The sequence below is a fragment of the Nicotiana tabacum genome, chromosome 4 (genome assembly GCF_000715075.1).
Source record: "Nicotiana tabacum cultivar K326 chromosome 4, ASM71507v2, whole genome shotgun sequence".
Taxonomy (NCBI): domain Eukaryota; kingdom Viridiplantae; phylum Streptophyta; class Magnoliopsida; order Solanales; family Solanaceae; genus Nicotiana; species Nicotiana tabacum.
In genome coordinates this window covers 17306620-17326362 of record NC_134083.1, presented here as the reverse complement: position 1 = coordinate 17326362, position 19743 = coordinate 17306620, and the positions used below count along the sequence as shown (strand labels likewise).

Genomic DNA, 19743 nt, shown 5'->3' with positions numbered 1-19743 from the left:
CAAATTGAGACTTTTCACATATCTAAAGATCTATCAATAAGATGTCTTACCGTGATTTTCTTCAAAAGTAATTGATAAACAGAAGTAAGACGTAGATTATTTTTGGGTGTTTGGTTGAAGGGATAACGATAATAATTCGGAATAAAATGTGAAATTGCTCCATCCCATGTTTGGTTAAAAAATTTGATCGGTATAATTAGTCCCAGAACTATTTCATACCACACTTTGTGAGATAACTATCCCCGAGTAAAATAATAAATATCTTCCTCCAAAACTCTTATCCCAGGTACTTTTAAAAAGCCAAGATTAAAATTGGAAAGTAAAGTCTATCCAAATTTATCTAATTTATAACCAAATACATGTTATATTGTGTTGTATATCTCAGTTTTAATCCAATGAGCTAATCATCTAAAAAAAGAAAATATGCAGTGAATAATCTCATTATAATTTAAAAGTACTACCCACCCAACAACACCAAAGGAAAAGAACTTCCGGTACTGCCAGAGGAGGCGTCACACCACCCATCGGCTTATTCGTTTACCTTGGTTCTGCCAACTGCCTTTCAAATTGCCAGTTATTTTGCCAGCGGCAACTGCCTTTACTTGTTGGGAGCTTGTTGCAAAGTAATCGTGATTATCACAACTGGAAGGTGATCACGACGCCCTTTACTCCTAACGAGATTGGAATTTGCAGAACAGAAGGCAATGGACATGGTTTTTTTAATCAACAAAGCAATTACAACACGATGCCGGAGAAAACAACATACCCAGTATATTCCCACATTGTGGGGATCTGGGGAGGATAATGTGTACGCAAACCTTACCTCTACCTCATGATAGAAAGATTGTTTTCGATAGACCCTCGGCTCAATGATGCTGAAGAAAAATATCAGCTAAATCTTCTGGGCAACATGAAGGAAGACGCGACCAGAAATCTAAAAGCAAAACTTAGTCTTGGGAAGCCAGCTCCAAAATGGCAAATAGCATGGGGCAATAGATGAATCAAAATCAATATGTACAATTATTATACGATCATAAAGTCGGCTGCACCTTTCTGAACCGCATAAATTCCAAAAATTGGGAAGGTAATTCTGCTAAAAGCGATTGAACAACTGAGACATCTCCATCTGCAAATCAATGATGGCGTCAGTTCATACACGAGAAAACAAATTGCCTTATTCTCTCAAGCTCTTAAGAAAGTTTGATTTTCCTTTACTATACGAGGAAGCTTTAACTGAGAAATTTATAGTAGCCTACTTTGTACATCTCGGAGAGGAACAAATTGTACTATATCCCGCACAGCAACACGTCCAGTTGTAGACTCTAGCCTCTCTCCTTTATCAGCATCTAATATCTGTGAAAACGGATCACATGGGAAATCATCACAGTTAATTGAATTGGATGACACAAAAAACACTGCTAGCTGAGGAAATAAGTTGTTGCACTTGCATACCTCCATTTCTTTGAAGTCTGCTCCTCCAACCCCAACAATAAGAATTGACAATGGCATATCCGCAGCTTGAACAAGAGCATCCATTGTTTCTTGGAGATCTGTTATCACTCCATCCTGGAAATTTTCAAAAATATTATCACATTGGAGAACATATGACATTCAGTTATAAAAGTCTGTAATAAAATCAAGTTCAACTAAAATAAGATAGACAAAGTTCAATTTCCAACAAAAATTCAAGTTTGAGGTTTCACTGCATTTTTATGCGTTCAGGTGAAGTTTATGATGTATATGCATAAAGATATATACACATGATTGAGAAGGGATCGGTTCACTAAAACTCTGATTGGTATAGCAGATGATGGTTAATATTTCACTTGAAAGGTCTAAAAAAAATGATGTTCATCAGGAAATCAGACAAGACATAGAACATAGATAATGAAATGTACCGTGATTATTAACAAAACGAAATACTTCCGCTCATTGTTCGTGAAAGACTGACTTGCTATATGTGCAGCAGAGGTAATCACTGGTCCGAATAAAGTTGGACCTGCAAGTGAAACATTATGAAGAGCACTCATGTATGCCATCATGATACCCTGGATTCCTTCCACCTAGAGTTTAAGGGGAAAAAAGAGCTGAAATTAATAACAAAAACAAAATACAGAAAGCTAAAGCAATAACGAATTTGGAAGTATATAAGGCTCTCTTAAAAAATACCTCACAGTAACTGTTGCTACCATTTAGGTTGAAGCAATGAGAAACTGGGCCATCTATTGGCCGTGCTCCAAAACCCCAAGCAGGAAAATGTTTGTCTGTATCATAATACTGCAACACCTCTCCAACATCCAAGATTGCCTGAAATTGATATGCTCATTAAATAACTTACTTCATATGAGGGAAACATATCAAATCATTATTACTGAGACAATATTCTTACTCTCTGATAAGCATTCGGCCGTCCTGAAGGGTCGATATAATGCAATGAATCAGGGAGGCGTGGATTTCCATTGGAAGCTGACATACAATAATTCACGCAAGAAATGATTACAGGCTCAGATGCAAGCTAAGCATGAATGCAAGCACTAACATACAGAAGCTTTTTGTTTCAATAACAGAGACATCCCATGTGAGTTAGCTGGCCCTACCCCAGTTGGCCCACAGGTTTGGAACTCCGGAGAGTATGGACCCTCCCCACTACCCTATTCGAGCTGTTGGTTGCACTTAAATTTCTGAAAATTTGCTGTATGTGTAAATTCAATGCAGAAGATTATTGAGAAAAGATGAATGCAGCCAACAACTCAAACAGGATCTACATAATTGTTAAAAATTATTCCCTCCGGTCCATTATAAGTGACTTTTTAGCCTTTGGCACACCCCTTAAGAAAATACGAACTCCTAGAGAAAAAAAGATGTATTCACAAAATTACAACAACAACAACAAACCCGTTTGATCCCATTAATTAATTGTTACCTTGACACATTGGGATATGTAAATAAGGGCAAATTTTGGAAAAATAAAATTAATTCATTCTTGATTATGTAAAAGAACACTTATTTTGGACCAAAATAAAAAGGTCAAAAAGTCACTTATTATGGACCAGGGGGAGTTTTAGTTTTTCCCTCCAGGGATATTCTGACATAAATGAGGGGGGTTGCAAAGATTTTCACATTCCATAAAATCTTTAAGTTAAGCTAACATTGGAAGAATAACAAATAAGAGTTGTCAATGGAGGCATCAGTCCAGCCCCGACTGCGCATGCGAAAAGTGGAAGACGCCCAGAGTTTGTCTAAATAAATCATGCCACTGATGAAGACGACAACTATGATTTCCATGCATAGCTATGGAAACAAAGGAAGACTTACGAGAATCTGGTATTTGGAGACATTAAATAGGTACTTGAAAACATGAAAATATATGTATCATTAGGCAAACACATACCAGTGAAATCAATGGCCACCATGAAGTTGAGTTCATAGCCCCATGCCAAGTAATCAAGGAATGTATACTGGATTTTCTCAGAATAGCTTTCCACGAAAAGCTGACTCTTCAGAACCTGGATAAAATCCAGTGACTGATAATTAAATAAGTTGCAATAGCAGTATTGTTTACCTGATTAATAAGCTCTTACCTTGTTTTGTTGATTAGGTCCCAGAGCAGCTGGTATAAAAAGATTTGCACCAGTACCAGCAGAATGTAACTTTTCTAAATCTGACAGTGACTTGTGAATCTTTCTGACAATCAGGAGAAATACTGTCAGCTTCCAGTCAGTAGAGGTCAGAAATGATGAAGAGATGAAAAACGAAGCTCATTTACCCAAGTAAACTATGCTTGCCGTTGCTATTGAAGTCATAACACTCGATAGTTAATGGGCTGTCCTGCAGTAATTCAAATGTTTCTAAACTGAAAATCAAAGAATAAACATTGTGCAGAAGTGATATCCCTTTCGATTATGCATCATACTGTCAGCACAAAGTAGATGGTAATTTCCACAGAGGAAAAGTATATTACCAATCACATCCCCTAAAACGAGTGAATTCTTAAAGTGCAGGCTCAAAGTCAAAACCATTAACTACTTCGATGAGTAAAGTTTGTTATTGCACAAGAGGGCAAGACTCCATAGATATCTGCTGAATCCCATCAATTGGAGTACTTTAATTACAGAGTCCAAAAAGACAGCTAATTTAAAGTACTAGAGAAAATAGCTGGTGAAATCTACTCATTAGGGAGCAAAGATCTGTGAAAAGTGAGCACTGGGAGTTTCATCATTTAGAGTTTAAATTTGTTTCATTTGCACATAATTCGTATGGAAAATATTAGCAATTTCAGAGCTTGCCCGAAAAAGCTTTAGGGAAAAAAAGGGCGCATCTAGCTCAAAATATATTGATTGCTTGGAACAGCATATAGTCTCATGGAAAAAGAAAATTGCTTTTGGAGGATATTACTTCCTCCTTTTCAGGGTTCTATTTGTAGGGGATTTGCCCAAGAAACACAACACGTTCTTAAGAAAATGCATAATGGATCACTCGAAAGATAATTGTATTGTACCTTACTTCCAATTTGTTGGATATTCAGGAACACCGATTTCCAGATGGGTGAATGATCATTTTTTATCACTTCTGTTTTGCAAATTGGAACCACCATTCCACTTTCTGTAGCTTTTGAGACCACCAGAAATGGATCCTGCCAAAAGCAGAAGAGTCATCATCAGCATCACACGTTTCATAGTGAGAAAAGATAAAACTACTCTGATGAGTTTCATACACTTTTTGAGAACAAATCCTTTGATTCCAATTCTGAACATCTTAATCTCAACTCAATAGTAGTCTTCGAGCTGACACTTTCTTCAGCTAAAACAGTAAGCTTGCCTAACTTTCGAGCATGCGTTTGACCAGAAGATTGTTCGCCACATACAAGGTCCAAGGTCAGGGACCTGCCCGACTTTGTGACAATCTACACGGAAATATGTTTAACAACCATTGGATTAATAAACAAAACAACCTCATATGTACAACTACATTATTAAAATGGACAATACCAGAATTTGATCCTAAATTGTGGAAGAAATAGTTGTAAGCAAGAATATTACACAGAGATGCAATAATTGAAACGGTTCACGGCTTGTAACCATTATCTGGCAGGAAATTCATAACCTCTTGAAAATAAAGCAAAAAGGTGCAACTGGAAAAGCAGATCCACAATACTGTAGCTACGACCAACAAGAAGCCATTCTGAGTAGAAGCAACATTTTTCTTTTTCCTAAGTACTTACAGCAGTTTCAAAACAATTTTTTTTTTAAGAAAACATTTTTTTTTTTAAATTACTTACAGGCAAATTAAACTTTGAACAATCTATTTCGAGCCTCAACCAAACGGAATGCATAGCTATAACCAAGTACTATACAAAATAATTAGTAGAAGAGCCTCAAGGTGAGATGTGTCTTCTCCTTACTCTTCAGTTAGCATGCTAATAATAGCCTTGATGGTAAATCATGCAATTTCACTTCTACCAGTGCCAGAAAGCTATGGTGATATTATAATTTTGGGAACAAATTTTAATGATTAAAAAGGGATGCACACCTGGGCCAATGTGCAACTGGCCTCACCAAGAAAGTCCTGCTCTTCCAGTTTAAGCATCTGCAATAATTATACAAACTTCCATGATTTCATAAGATTTTTGCTGTGAAAGCACTTGAATGAGCATTCAAAAGAACATGATTATATACCTTGTATCCTCTAATATTTTTTCACATGATATTTTTTTTTTTTTGGATAAGGTAAATTGTATTAATCAAAAGGGAGAGAACTCCCGTATACACGAAGTATACCAAAACGTAGAGAATTTACATCATTTTTTTCACATGATATATAACAGATGATTGTATCTTGTACTCTCTAATAGCATTTAAAAAGAAAAAATGGATTACTCATTGTCCATAATAAGCAAACAAAAGCAAATTAAAAGCATACGGCGGGCACTCAAATATACAATGTTAAACTACTCCCCCCCCCCCCTCTCTTCCGAGATGAGCATGTAGTAAAGCAAGAGAAAATGAAAGCAGAAATATGGTAGTTGTACATATCTATCTTACTATTGATCTGCTTTCTTTTTTAACTATTGATCTAATTCAAGATTCAGGTGAAGCAAGATTACTCAATTTGAAATGTAACCGTCACTACAAACAGCTAGCTCCCAAAAACCACCATATGTAGGACTACTTATGAGACCAAGCATCTGCAAGGATCTCAAAAAGAAAAACTCCCTTCAATATACAAGAATGGAGGGAATATTTTTCAAATGTTGCCTGAGATGTCCAAAAAATGGAATTGTCCCGTTAAAAGACGATACAGATGAAAAGTGACATCACATAACTTGAGATATATTGTGTAAAGGAAGCGAATTAGAAGGTTCCATCTGTTACAGCAACACAAGGAGAATTTGCTTGAAAGTCTAGAACCCTTTCCTAAAAAGTGAAACTAACATGCCAATGCTGCAATAAGCTGTAGTGATTACAACCGATATTACTTCTAGCACGGTGCAAATACGAACTGTTGTTTTATGCTTCAACTCGGGTAAGCTATTGAAGTGTTGTTAGTTCACAAACTATATGCAGCTCTTTTACTACATAAGTGACATGTTGATTTCGAGATCAAGCACATAAGCTAGCACAAACAACATAACAGTAGGGATTATGACAGATAAAGCAATTAGCACATACAGAATTCAAATTGCTAAAGCAGCAGATTGATTCAATCACTCTTCTTTAAGTCTTCTCCTTATAATCAGCCCAAGGTTCATGTTAAAATTTACATAGCAGAGTTTAATATATTCAAAATTGCAGGTTAATCTGATATGAATGCCTCTGGGGACAAGTAGAAACTGTAATTATCATTATCAGAAATTTTAAAATGAGCACATATATACCTTGACATCTTGATTGTGAAATTGAGTGTCAACATCGTACACACGAAACCTGAAATAAAGGCAAAGCTTGTGAGATGGAAAACATGTATTTCAATAGAAACCAGGAAGTGGAGTATCAGGACTCACACCAAATTCTGCACTGTCTCAAAATAATAAGCAATAGTATATTTTGTAATCCATTTCGGGTTCAATGAGTTCAAAACTACTTCTGTACGGCTAAGCTCTTTCAATGAACCATCTTTTTCTTTTGAATAAAGGACTGCCATAGGGTCACTCTGTAATTTAAAAAAAAAAAACTAAATTATCAGTTAAGTTAGTAACATGTTTATTTTAGAAAACAGACTATGATGCTTGAAGATAGAAGGCATCCCATATTGACAAGGAAAAATCAATACAACTAAAACAATGCCATTATCAAAAACAATGGGATAAAAGACAATTAGGTAACTCATAAACTGAAAAAAATACCGAAGTCCAAAAATAGCCATAATGAGAATTGGAGAGTACTTAGATATAGTTGGAAAGCAAAAACTAGTCTTTTGTTATAGAAGTACTACGCACAGTATCACAGCCAATCAAACATCAATGATCAATGAGTAGATTTCACCTCCCTTTCCCATATCATAACCGGAAGGGATAGCGTATCCGCAGAAGAGAGTACAAGCCCTTACCCTTAAATTAGTTTAGGCGCGTCTCTGACGCCTTTATGTTATAGGCTGGGTAAGCATGCTTCTTTGCCACAAAGAAAAACTCCTTGTACATGGGGGCGGTAAGCTCTCTATCAACAATAGGGTGCTATTCATAGCAAAACACTACTAGACTATACGGATTCCAACTAAGGTCAGAGCATAAACCTCACAGAAGTCAATAAATTCTAGCTGGTACAGGACTGCTGATAACACTCTACCCAGAATCTGGTGCACCAAGTATGAGCTTTTCCCGCAAGCCATATTTTAAAAGCTAGCCATACAGAGTAAATCGAAGACAAAAATGGTAACACGCTAGCAGGCTGCACTCGTATTACATGAAAAATAACCTCAATGTTTGGTACCACAGTTTCTCTGAGTATAGTTCCATTAACCTTTCAGTTTACTAGGTTGTCTTTAGAAGCTAGCTTTTGAGAGTGAAAAACGTAAGGTCAAATAAATCATATTTTGGAGTGTTCGAGTAAGTATTATCCCCGAAAGTGGAATTTCAACTTCATACAGGAGAAACTATTGCACTGATGGAAAAAAGTAAAACAAGAAAACACCTAGGCAACGATTCAAATTTGTAGTCATATTACGGAGATGAACCAAATTCATATTCAACAGGAATATAAAAAAAACGAGAAGCAACAATGATAGTTAAAACTAGAAAAGATGACACTCTATCTAAGAATAACCCAATGCTACTATAAAACACGGCACATGAAAGCCAGCATTGTCATTTAAATTATCTAACGCGCACCAAATAAGCAACAAACCTTGGAAAGCACATCACGATCGCGCAAGCTGGAAGCAGATAGAGACAACTGCAAGTGCATAAATAAATATAAGAAAGCTCCAACATTGAAAATGAAGAGCACAGTTACAGAAATCAAATAGCCAAGACCTGCAATATGATGTTGCATAGTGAAACAGTCAATTCAAAGCTCCTACAATAACGGACTGGTGATGAAGTAGCTTGGTTCACAAATAACTGCACCGCTATATTTTCATCGTATAAAACAAGAAAAAGTGGACTTCGTCATCAATTTAAAACATCTAGCAGTTTGGCTCCCTTCTTCAGATAACATTATAGGACATTAGCTAATCAAGAGCAGTGCAATTAAGTAATCACAGCACTTGTCAAATTCCAATTACATCGGGCCGTCCTCCAAGTCAATGACTACTCTTAGGTTCTTAGCTAACAAAAACGAAAAATAAAAAACACAGCTGTACAATATGAAGAGGTACAAACAATCCAGTTCTAGAATTAGGAGGGAATCCAACAATCGCTTGGAGAAACCTCAAGCTCGAAAGTATAATCTTTTAGATTTAAATGAATAACTATATTCCCGCTACCCATTTACTCGGAACTTTTTGCCTTTCTGTTTGGTTGGAGCCAAACATATTTAATTTTGATCATGATCTTGTGAAGGATAAAGTTAGTATTTCAGAATGCTCACATTTGCAGTTGGAAACTTTTATCTATGATATCTACACACTAAACTTTAATAACAAAAAATAAAAAAGCTAGTTATTATCGTAGGAATTCTGATATAACAAGACCATATCTACCTCAATTACCAATGAAAATTTAGAGAGACATACAATCAAGCTAGTTATTCCGAATCGCAGAACAAGTCAGTTTCTCGCACGGTCAATGCCAATTCAACTTGTAGTATCTTAATTCAACCACAATTGGTAATGAAACGACAAACTAAGTCCTCAAAATCACAGTCGTTTAGCAGAACATAGGAAAAATGATATATGTGCGTATAAGCTAGTAAGGTTGAATGAAAATCAAAGTAAACAGAGAGAGAGTGAAGTGCCTCGATCTGAGAGTAGAGGCCTTGGTAACCGCGAGACTTAAGGAAGGCATCGACGGCTTCGTTAGGAGAGTAAGCTGGATCGTTCTGGTTTTTTCCGGTACCGCCGACTGCCGACTGTCCGCCGGCCACGTCGGAGCAGCAATTTCCCATCGCCGCCGCCGCCGCCTCTTCTCTCACTTTCAAAAATGTCCAAATACAATTATCTATTCTCTCTCCTCTCTGTAAATATGTATTCACAAATTTATAGATTCACAAACGTACATTCTGTGTGTATATATACTTCAACGTCCGTTGAATCTGGATTTTGGCAGAAACTGAGACAGAACTTTGTGGGCCACCCACTGCCGCGTTAGTCCTATCTGTTTAAACAAAAGCGCGTTTTTTTTTCCTTTCAAATTAAAGAATGACGATTAGGTGGACTTTCGATTTGGAAACCGAAAATTCAAAGAAAAATAAATAAATAAATAAATAAACTGAATGAATAATCATTAAGAGAACCAAATAATCACAATAGATTAAATAACTTAGCCATGCAATCGTGAAAATCTAAAGAGAAGTAGATACTCCCTCCCTCAAATTTATGTGGGCATTATTTGATTAGGCATGAAATCCAAGTGGTGAAAAATTAAAACTTGTGGTTTAAAATATGTTATTTTTGTGTGACTATACATTATTCTATTTAGGATAATATGAAAAATTTAAAACTAAATAGTTTCTGAATATAAAAAGTATCATCATTTTTCGGACAAACTAAAAAGAAAATTATATCATAGAAAATAAAAAATTGTGCCACATAAATATAGAATATAGAGGGTATTTCATTTTCTTAGCATCTGTTTTCCAACTCACCTATTCTTTGATAACCAAAAATAAAATAAAGTAAGTTCTCGATTTACCTCTAAGAGAGGTAATAATGTATTCACTTAAATTGACTGTCCAAGAGTTTTAGATCTTTTCCTAATAATAATTATTATTATAATAGTAGTATTGTATTAGTAGTAGTAGCAATAATAATAATAATAATAACAACGACAACAACAACAATAACAATAATAGTTATTCTTTCATGGTTAGGTCTCCCAAATCATGAACGTACACCCATATACAAGCATATCAATATCATTTTTTTTATCACTCAAATATTAAAAAAGACATTTTCTTTTATGACTTGTTCATTTCTGATCATTGTTAATAGTTGACGGGGGATTTCACAGTTATGAAGTGTTAAACTAGATAGTAGTCTTTTTTTGTTTTTTGCTAATAAACTAGATAGTAGTCGATAACTCAAATTTTCTTTTCCCATAAAAAGTTCTAATTACTAATACTTGCAATATCAAATGATATTTACAAATAAAAATAACCAATGAAACTCACATAGATAATAATTTATATTATAATCCTTATGGCCCGCTTCAATTTTAAACTATCGTTCATTAGTTTGTTGAATTAGGTGTGTCTTTAAAGGAAAATGGGTGGGTGTACAAAATAGAAGCTTCTATTTGGACAGATAAATGTAGCTTACGGATTAGAAATCCGGTGGTCATATACACTATGCTTTTACAAAATTATACTAGGTAAAATTTCAGTCACATGGCATGTCTTATTAATATTATTGGTTATCAATTTTTAATCCAATAATTCATATGGTATTTACACATTTGATACGAGTAAATAAAGAATTATATATGCATGCATAAATCAAAATGTCCAGCGCTAGCTGACCCTACATGCCGATAATTATCGTATTACTTTAGAAATTAAAGCCATGTCGATTTACATGTAAGCATTGTAAAGTTTTTAGGAAGCATCATTTTTTAGCAATTCCACTTTGTTGCATGTAATTATTGAAATTGGAAGACTTCCCTGTCTCTATATCACCTTTTTCTATAATTTAATTGTAACAGTGTTAGAAGAACCCACGAAAGAAGATTGTTTTTGAAGGGTTTGCGACAATAGGACTGGTTGAATACCTTCTTTTTTTTTCTTTTTTTTTTAGGGTTGCATTTGGCTAGCTTGTGCGCATATGCATGAAACTCTATCAATTAAAACTTAGACACATAAAAATAAATCACCTAGTATTTTTCTAGTCTACTAAAAAAATTTGAACTTAAAACCTCAACGTTCTGCTCCCGCCTCATTGATCGGAAAAAAACTAGGTCACACCCTTTGGGTGCACCTTATTTAAACCATTTTTACTTGCATAGGTCATTCAATAAAAATACAACACAATCATTCTCCATCAGGGTAGTCTTACTTTAAAAGAAAGCAACCAAAAAGGCAAGGCCTCCAATTAATAATGTGATCTATACGTCTGGCAAACTTTTTAGAGCATGATTAGGAAATTCATTCATACTTTCGTTCATTGAGTGCAAATGGAAAGTATATTTTGTCCACGCCACAACAATAGAAAGAGACTACTTCAAGTCTTCAACAAAGACTTACTGCTCAATCCTTTTTCTTGATTTAACCAATCTCATTTATGCACCAAAATCTGCAAATAGTCAGTCACAGTATTCATACATACTTATTATACTCTAACCTTGATGCACACATTTTAATACCTCTAAGTTGGTATATCAAAGTCAAGTTAGTGGTCAACGGTCAAGAGGTCAACCACTAAAGGATATGTCTAAAACAAGGATGGAATGCTGGCGAGATGTCCATTACATTAGACAACTTTTAACAGTCATTTATTATTATTTTTTTATGACGGTTATGTCATGGACAACATGCATATCTCGATTAATTCACCAAATATCTCCTACCTCCCGCATATATATTGGGTAACTCTACCTACTAACATTAGACGGATAATAACAAATGGGTAACATTTAGTGTCTGTCTCTACTGGAGTTAAATGTTGGTACTTGGTTGTCAATTAATTGACAGACCTCTGAGCTAACAAAGAGGTGAAATACTTCTGAATGATACAGACAGCCTTTTTCATAGGATTTAACAGCTTGAATGCAGAACAAGGCACAGGAAAAGATGACACTCCTTAACATTTCCTTTTCAAATCGCCTGCTGTATCAAACCCACGCAATGAATTTCTTTGATCTAAGAGCCCAATATGGCTTCGCGGTAACGATTTCCAAAATGAATGGGAACAATAAGGGCTAAAAAGAAAAGGAAGCACACCTCTTTAAGCACCTCATAAAATTCTGTGCAATCCAATGTTCAAATCAGAAGATATAGAAATGAGGAGCGGGAGAGTGTGGTGCCAAACAGCTTTGAAGACTCGCTTATGATGAGCTCGAATGGACTGGGAAGGTTTGTGAGAATTGTACCGTATATCAAATATGTGAATGTCAGGATCAACAGAGCCAGATGAAATGTACAAACCATCAGGTGACCAAGCCTGATTTATAAGAGCCGAATGCGAGTCACTGCTTTCTTGTTTCCACCCAAAGGAATGAATCTCGGCTTGCCTCGATCTAAAATCAAACAAGCGAAGCTGTTTCTCTAAGGTCCTGCATGTGAAGATGCAGTCATTGGATCAGAAAAAGCACAACAAAAATATATCAGCCTAATTAACATATTCCTGCTTCAATCGTATCTACTTTAAGATAATAATTCAAATCAGACTTGTGACATCATAAGAAAATAGTTCAAGATATAAAACAGGCTTTACACTGCAACAACTAAGCGTCAACCCCAAACTACTAGAGGTTGGCTATGTGAATCCTCAATATCCTTCACTCATTTTGGATCCATTTTATTCCATAACTTAAAACTTTTAAGAGAAATTAGGGGCTTCCTATAATTTTAATATAAGAGGTTCTCTACATTTTCTACTAACATACCAATAAGAACAAACAAAAAATTCTTGCCAAACACCTAACCGAACGTAAGTGTACCAGTAAAAATAAACCCTAATCCCAACTAGTCGGTATCGCTTCTTTGGATCTTTCACTTTCATCATTTTTATCCTTGGCAAAATTTGCATGGAGTCTAAGAGACTGTAGCTTTTTCCTGACAACACTACTCCACGTTGTAAGTCTAGGTCATCACCTTTTATGACCTCTAATCATCATAGTGTCACATGGACTAGTGTATTTGAAAGTTGATATAGCCAAAATCAATTTCAAGGGACCTTCACTTATTTTATCCTCCATGTGTGCTATTTGTACCTTCTATCAAATGTGGTAAATTGTGATCTTGTCAAATTTCGAATGACTCTCCATTTTAAAATCTGTATTTTCGGAACACTCATTTTGTGAATATGTTGGGTCATTAGAGGTCCAACACTCCTTCAGATATAAACATTACTTGTCTCACAACCGCTCTATAAAACTCGCCTTTAAGGCTTTCACTCTAGTAGTTATCTTCCAATTACATCAAGATCCTGTAGCACTCTAAGTATGTGTTAATATCTTCATCTAGCATGCTATTCTCCTGAACACCAAGTCTAGATACTGAATTGTTCACATTTAGGTACCACAATAATGTTAATAAAAGAAATTTATCAAAATACTTTTTAGATGAACCCCAGATCTCTTCCTTTTAGGAGGAATGACTTCATAGGATTCCAAAAACAAATTTTATGGATCCATATCAAATTCTAGATTCTACATTGTTCAGGTTGCTCCTCTTCTTCTTCTTCTTCTTCCTCCTCACAGGTATAATGTCACAGGTATAATAGTTCTTAAACATAATTAAAGCAGACCACATCATTTTCCGATGCATTACCAAAGAAAAACTGATATATTTATCATCTTAATCTAAATGTATCAAAAACAATATAGTAGGAATCCATTTTACTCAAACATTATTGCACATAGCACATTTTGACAAAGAAAGAAAGGGGGGAAAAGGGGAAAAATTACCAAAAAAATTACAACACATTGGGTGCTTTGGAGGAAAAGGGAATGGGAAATAGTAAGAAAAATTACTACTAATGTAAAAGAAATATTTACATAATGAAATATGCACATAATGGAAACAAAGAAACATGCACATAATGATCATAGAATGACCATAATGGTAACTTACCCTGTCTGAACCATAAAAAGATTCAAGTCATGTGGATTAGGCAGGACACTCATGCATTTGCTTTCTAGTTGATGCTTGTATTCTATCCTCTGAGCTGGTAAATCAAATCCTAATATACGTTTATCGGCACCAGCAGACATCACAACTTTCTTATGCTGCAAACCAGCAACTCCCATTACAGCAGAAGAATGCCCTCTAGGCAACACTTTAGGCTTCCATGAATTTTCTCCATCTTTATTGGTCCACAAGACAACTGCATGATCATTACCACCAGTAACAAAACAGTCCTCTTCCCATGGCATGAACATTATGCTGTTAATGATCCCTTTGACATGAGGCTTCTCCTCCAAGAAATTTACTCGCGTAATCTGTTAATATACCAGGATATGAGATCAGAGCAGAGAAGAGAGTCCTTTGACACAATAGAGTATGCAAGACATACTATCAAGTGCTACATAACCAAGCACCAATAGAATGTATGATAATTGTGATAATAACAGAGACAAGAATAACAATGCACCTATAAATCATAGACTTTAGTTTAGGCTGGAGGAGCAGCATGTGAATATCAGGTTAACCTGGTGGGTTTCCATGGGTTTTTTTATCTTCCGTGGAGGGAGGAGACTTCAGAGTTTTCTATGTACTAGAATATTTGACAGAAGATATGTTACATCCCTTTTGGAGGTTTGCTCTATGACTACAGTCTAAAAATCAAACCATGTTGCTGCCTCTGACTTTTTAAACAATGTTTTAAAGCAAAATCATGAGAGAGAGAAAGGCATAGATCCCTGAACCTTATACTCCACAGTTTTTTCCTAAAATTTAAACCGTGATTTACCCCGTATTCCTGCTATAAACCTCGTCCATCATAAGGCCAAACATGTCAGCCTAAAAATCAAACAATGCACGCATGCTTTTTCAGTCATGCAGATTTTACAGTGAAATGATCTTTGTCATATAATTTCATCAAGAAAATTCCTAAAAATACCTCTTTTCCCTTGTTAAGTTTCAAGATTGAAATTTGTGAATCCCCACCATCAGCGCTGTACACAGAAAAGAGACTAGTGCCTTTCGGATGCCACGCTACATCTTCTGGCCATCTTCTACACTCGCGCGAAAGGCAATCAGTGCTACTGAGAAGATTGGCACTTGACCTAATTACCAAAGTGACAGACCATCAAAATACAAGCATTTGGTGATGCAAGCGGAAAACAATTGACATTTAAAGTTATTGCCTATAAAGTGGGTCCTGCAAAGGAAAATGATACAGATGCAGCTCTGGAATTTGAATGCTAAAGTTTTGACATACCCCCTGTCCTGCACCTGCCACAAGTTGACAACCCCATCCAGTGCACTGCATATTAAGCAACTCTGTGTTAGCTTTTCTAAACAAACAGAAAGAGTTCAAGAAAGATTTGTTTCATTCAATGCTGAAATGTTGAAAATTGTATGAGAAAGACTGAGAAACATGAGTAACAGGCCGTTCTCAAGAGAAGCAAGTACAGTGCAGCGTTAAATCGAGGAAACCAGTGTTTTTTAAAAGCGAAAAGCGGAGAAAAGCAGCATGGTCCATGAGGCTTGTTGAAGCAAAAAGCGAGAAGTGACGTTGCACGCTTCTTTGAAGTTAAGCATTAAAAAATACCAAACACAAATGAATTTAGTACCATAATGATCAAGTTGCAATTTGAAATAACCAATTTTAGTATCCTATATACAATAATGTCGATATTAATCCAACTCCTCCAAGTTGAGATTCAAAAAACCGACCGCTTCCCATCCGGATTATTTTAAGTGTCATTGTTTGAAGTACATATTCAATGAAGCACGTGGTTTCACCCATGAAGCGATAGCTCTTCGCTTCATCACTTTAAGCGAAAAAGTGATGGCTTTTAATAACACTGAAGGAAACAACTTATCAAATCATTACTTAGGCAAATTAAACTTATTATCATCTAATATGACCAATTGCAGTGTGCAATTTAGGAACTCGAATTTTGCTCGGGTACGGACATCTTCAGATTGGCCACAAGATCCAAACATGTGACATTAGTGTAGGATCTCTTAACTAGATTAAATCATAACATACATGATGAAGTTGGTAGAGCCATGACATACATGACTAACTGTAGAAGGGAAAGGGACAAGCACCTTCTACAGTTAGTCCACCCGTAATTCATTTATAAATATAGAAGCAATGAATGAAATACATCCACAATCACAATTGTCATTCACACAGAGCGCATATCTACCTGCTCGCAAAAAGTTGATCATTCGTAGGGCACAAGACAATAGTTCTAATCTTTCGCTTGTGTTGACTAGGTATGAAATTGCACGTCTGGCAATGGATCTCACTTGCTGTAGCGGACCTACCTATCAATGGAATCAACTCTTTACACTCATTCTGTTCTATACTCGCAAAAAGAAGATGAGAAACAAGGTCGTCAAATGGTAATTTTCATATGAAAAAAGCATTTGCATATTCTGTCAGAGTGCATGTTAGCACATACTAGTATTGAAAGATCAAAGGTAACGAATTAAGTATTACCAAACTTCCTTTTTGTTCCTTTAGGTTGAATCTCAGCAGCCACAATGTCAGGAGGGGTTTCCACAATCGTATCTGCTTTTGACCTTGCAATGCGAGTGTTACGAAAATTAAAACCTGACCCTCCAGCACAAGAATCAGATCCACATAGGGCGGAACTAGGTTCTACCATCTTCAAAGGCTGAGAAACCTTTGGTCTCACGTCAGGAATGATAAGTAGTGGCTTTGCCGTGGGCGGCTTCGCGGAATTATCATTGTTTTTCTGAAAAGGGCTTGCTATTTTTCTATCAACTGCTGAAGATTTCCTAGCTGTGATGATCTCTTTGTCAGGAGAATCATCATTTATCTGAATAAGACTGATGGATCTTATTTTAGCTTTCACCGGATTCAAATCATTCCCATGAGAGCTAGTGGATGTTGCCACATTGACCCGACCCCGGAGGCTAGCAAGTTTCTGTTGTGACTCCTCTAAATTCCTCTCTGCTTGATCAAGCTGTAAATCTCATTCCAAAGAAGGGGAAAATGGAAAATAGTAGTTATGGTCCCAAAGTAAGAGAAAGACCCCGACATAAAATGAGCATTATTTCAATTACATATTAAATTAGATAATAAATCATCCGCCAGGTAATAGCCAACATTCAACAGCCATCCCTTTGTGAGTAAAATGATTGCAGGGTAAGTTCAGAGGTGTTTATGAAACTTGATAGATACACAATCATCCCTATGGAATTTAATAGATATATACTTTTTAAGACAAAGAGATTCTGTTACACTACACTAAGTTTAACTCATAGCTGGATCTGTTGCCACATGCAAAGATTTGAAGCTTAACACTCATAAAATCGGACATTCAAGTATCCTCCTTTTGCCAAGGAATCAGAAATATCTGGAGTAACCTTAGCATATAGAAAACTTGCAAATTTCAAGAATGGGAAGAAAGACATACAATTGGCATTCATGTATAAAGCTTCTGCACAAGCATTAGAAACGTAAACAGCTGAACAGCCAGCTCATATTCCAATTGAAGACCCCGGAATGTCATAATTTGAATAAAAATCGCATTAACCCACATGACAATATCTCCATGTCATCTATTTGAACAATGAGAAGACCATTACAGAATCATCAAGGGAAACTCTTGCAACCACTGGATGTGATCTCAATTGAACTCAAAATCCTTGTGGTCTGGGAGAAAGGAGAAAGTATAGTAGAGTGTTTAGGTTCCTCAAGGCACCTATCTTCACTAGACCACTTGTTATTGAGAGAGAGACAATGAACTACAAACATGTAATTAATCCCAAAAAGGAAAAGAAGGAAAGAAAACGTAAAAGATATGGTAATTAGCTTTTTTCTGACTATATTGGTCCTTGACAGAAGTGATCTGACTTTGGTCGATCCAGATATAGCCGCATTGCATAGATGTCACTAAGATTGATGGTAAGACTTGCAAGTCTATCGAAGCTATGCTACTTATTGATTATCAAAAGATGAACATCCCCCCCCCCCCCCGGGCCCTCCAATTTGGGGCTACGCATACACCCTAAGATAAGACGGTTCCCGCCCTCAAGTCGAGAATAGAGCTAACGGCATAAAAAAATAATTACTAGTCTGAATCCTGATCTAGTTCACTCTTTAAAGAAGTAGTTCTTCTTCCAATTTCATACATCAAATTGTATATATAAAGAAAGAAGATCAAGTCAGGAGGCCCTTCAACAGAGGCTTCAGTCATCCTTAGAATCTTGGAGCAGCCCAAATGACATGATACTTATTTCAAAGTGGTTCAAGTAGTTCAGTGGACTAAAAATCCTGGTTCGAATCCACATCTACTTCACAACTCTTAATAGTCCATACCAGCAACTTGTGTCATTCCTGCTGAAGCATATATTTCATGGGGAGGGTCCTCTCCATTAAGACAACGATTTTATCAAAAATGTTTTTCTATGACTGGTGGTCTCCGACTATTTCTATGACTGGTGGTCTCCGACTATTCCATCTAATTCCTACTAGAACACGACTTAGTAAAATGGGAAGAAATCACCTGTTCAAGAATGTTTATAGTAGGGTAGACATCTTTTTTACATGTACGTACATATATACACGTGCGTGCACAAAACTGGAAAGCCCCTAAAATACATAGACATTGAAGTTAATTATTCTTAATAAAAGAATGAAGAAAAAAAAATTGAAGGCTTTCGGGACAACTCATTGATTTTCAATTTTGGAGATTCAAACCCACGAAGGAAGGTATCAATAGACTTGTGAGTAGATAGCTTTTTTTACATTTAGTAAATATTTATAAAGAATGTTAACCGCAAAACTCCTAGGGATCAACAGTGGTTTTCATTATTCAAACAAAAAAAGGGGGGGAAATTAAAGAACGTCCCGTACCAATCCCGGTCCCCTCCCAACAATAAAGGAAGTTGACAACTTTAAGACTCTACAATTTCAGCCATTAAAGTTTAAAAAGATATTTAATGAAAGCTTTGTAGGGTCCCAAAGAAGAGAACCTGAGAAGTGTAATAAGAGATGCGTTTGCGAAGATTTTCAACATCTTTAGTACGTTGTTCAATGAGAGACAACAGTACTTCTTCTTGCTCCCTTCTTATTTCCTCTGCTATGACCTTTGGTTCTTCTTCCACCATTTTTCTCCTCCCCAGTCTTGCACCGCTTTCCGCTTTCCACAAAATTCAAGTTTCGAGAATACCCGCTCTCTCTGTGTATTGGGGTAAAATCCTGTACTCTACCCAAATTAAGTAAATAACCACAGTTAACCGCTTAGTTAAGCATTTAAAGGTTTACTATAAATTATAGGGTAAGTTT

General features: G+C 36.0%; 2 protein-coding genes across 7 annotated transcripts; both read right to left on the bottom strand.

Annotated features, from left to right (window-relative positions):
* Positions 1-312: 312 nt before the first annotated feature.
* On the bottom strand, positions 313-9656 carry LOC107822761 (protein BONZAI 1). 4 transcript variants are annotated; one of them, XM_016649334.2, is made up of 16 exons: positions 9390-9656; positions 8340-8387; positions 7001-7149; positions 6875-6923; positions 5530-5586; positions 4715-4903; positions 4499-4633; positions 3767-3828; positions 3582-3684; positions 3392-3524; positions 2390-2466; positions 2170-2307; positions 1899-2063; positions 1453-1566; positions 1257-1353; positions 313-1126 (listed from the first exon to the last, which is right to left on the bottom strand). In XM_016649334.2, the coding sequence occupies exons 1-16, from the start codon at positions 9537-9539 to the stop codon at positions 1032-1034; spliced, it is 1761 nt and encodes a 586-aa protein (XP_016504820.1). In that variant the 5' UTR covers positions 9540-9656; the 3' UTR covers positions 313-1031. The 4 variants fall into 4 exon arrangements, with proteins under 4 accessions (XP_016504820.1, XP_016504826.1, XP_075107559.1 ...); XM_016649340.2 differs by having other exon boundaries at positions 3392-3506; XM_075251458.1 differs by having other exon boundaries at positions 8468-9635.
* A 2780-nt stretch (positions 9657-12436) lies between these two features.
* On the bottom strand, positions 12437-19743 carry LOC107822795 (uncharacterized). 3 transcript variants are annotated; one of them, XM_016649367.2, is made up of 7 exons: positions 19431-19743; positions 16927-17416; positions 16631-16751; positions 15691-15735; positions 15370-15535; positions 14382-14749; positions 12437-12859 (listed from the first exon to the last, which is right to left on the bottom strand). In XM_016649367.2, exons 1-7 carry the CDS (start codon positions 19563-19565, stop codon positions 12541-12543), a joined length of 1644 nt encoding a protein of 547 aa, XP_016504853.1. In that variant the 5' UTR covers positions 19566-19743; the 3' UTR covers positions 12437-12540. The 3 variants fall into 3 exon arrangements, with proteins under 3 accessions (XP_016504853.1, XP_016504847.1, XP_075107558.1); XM_016649361.2 differs by having other exon boundaries at positions 16631-16787; positions 19431-19742; XM_075251457.1 differs by lacking the exon at positions 19431-19743 and adding an exon at positions 17870-19424 and having other exon boundaries at positions 16631-16787.

What these genes read in the sequence shown, in the direction of transcription:
- LOC107822761 (XM_016649334.2), bottom strand. Translation starts at nt 9,539, where the DNA reads ATGGGAAATTGCTGCTCCGACGTGGCCGGCGGACAGTCGGCAGTCGGC. An exon ending in TCCAACAAATTGGAAGTAAG is followed by an intron (nt 3,829 to 4,498) that starts GTACAATACAAT and finishes GAATTACTGCAG; the next exon opens with GACAGCCCATTAACTATCGA. An exon ending in GGCAAGCATAGTTTACTTGG is followed by an intron (nt 3,685 to 3,766) that starts GTAAATGAGCTT and finishes CCTGATTGTCAG; the next exon opens with AAAGATTCACAAGTCACTGT.
- LOC107822795 (XM_016649361.2), bottom strand. Translation starts at nt 19,565, where the DNA reads ATGGTGGAAGAAGAACCAAAGGTCATAGCAGAGGAAATAAGAAGGGAG. An exon ending in AGGAACAAAAAGGAAGTTTG is followed by an intron (nt 16,788 to 16,926) that starts GTAATACTTAAT and finishes TTGCGAGTATAG; the next exon opens with AACAGAATGAGTGTAAAGAG. An exon ending in CTTTTTATGGTTCAGACAGG is followed by an intron (nt 12,860 to 14,381) that starts GTAAGTTACCAT and finishes CTTCACATGCAG; the next exon opens with GACCTTAGAGAAACAGCTTC.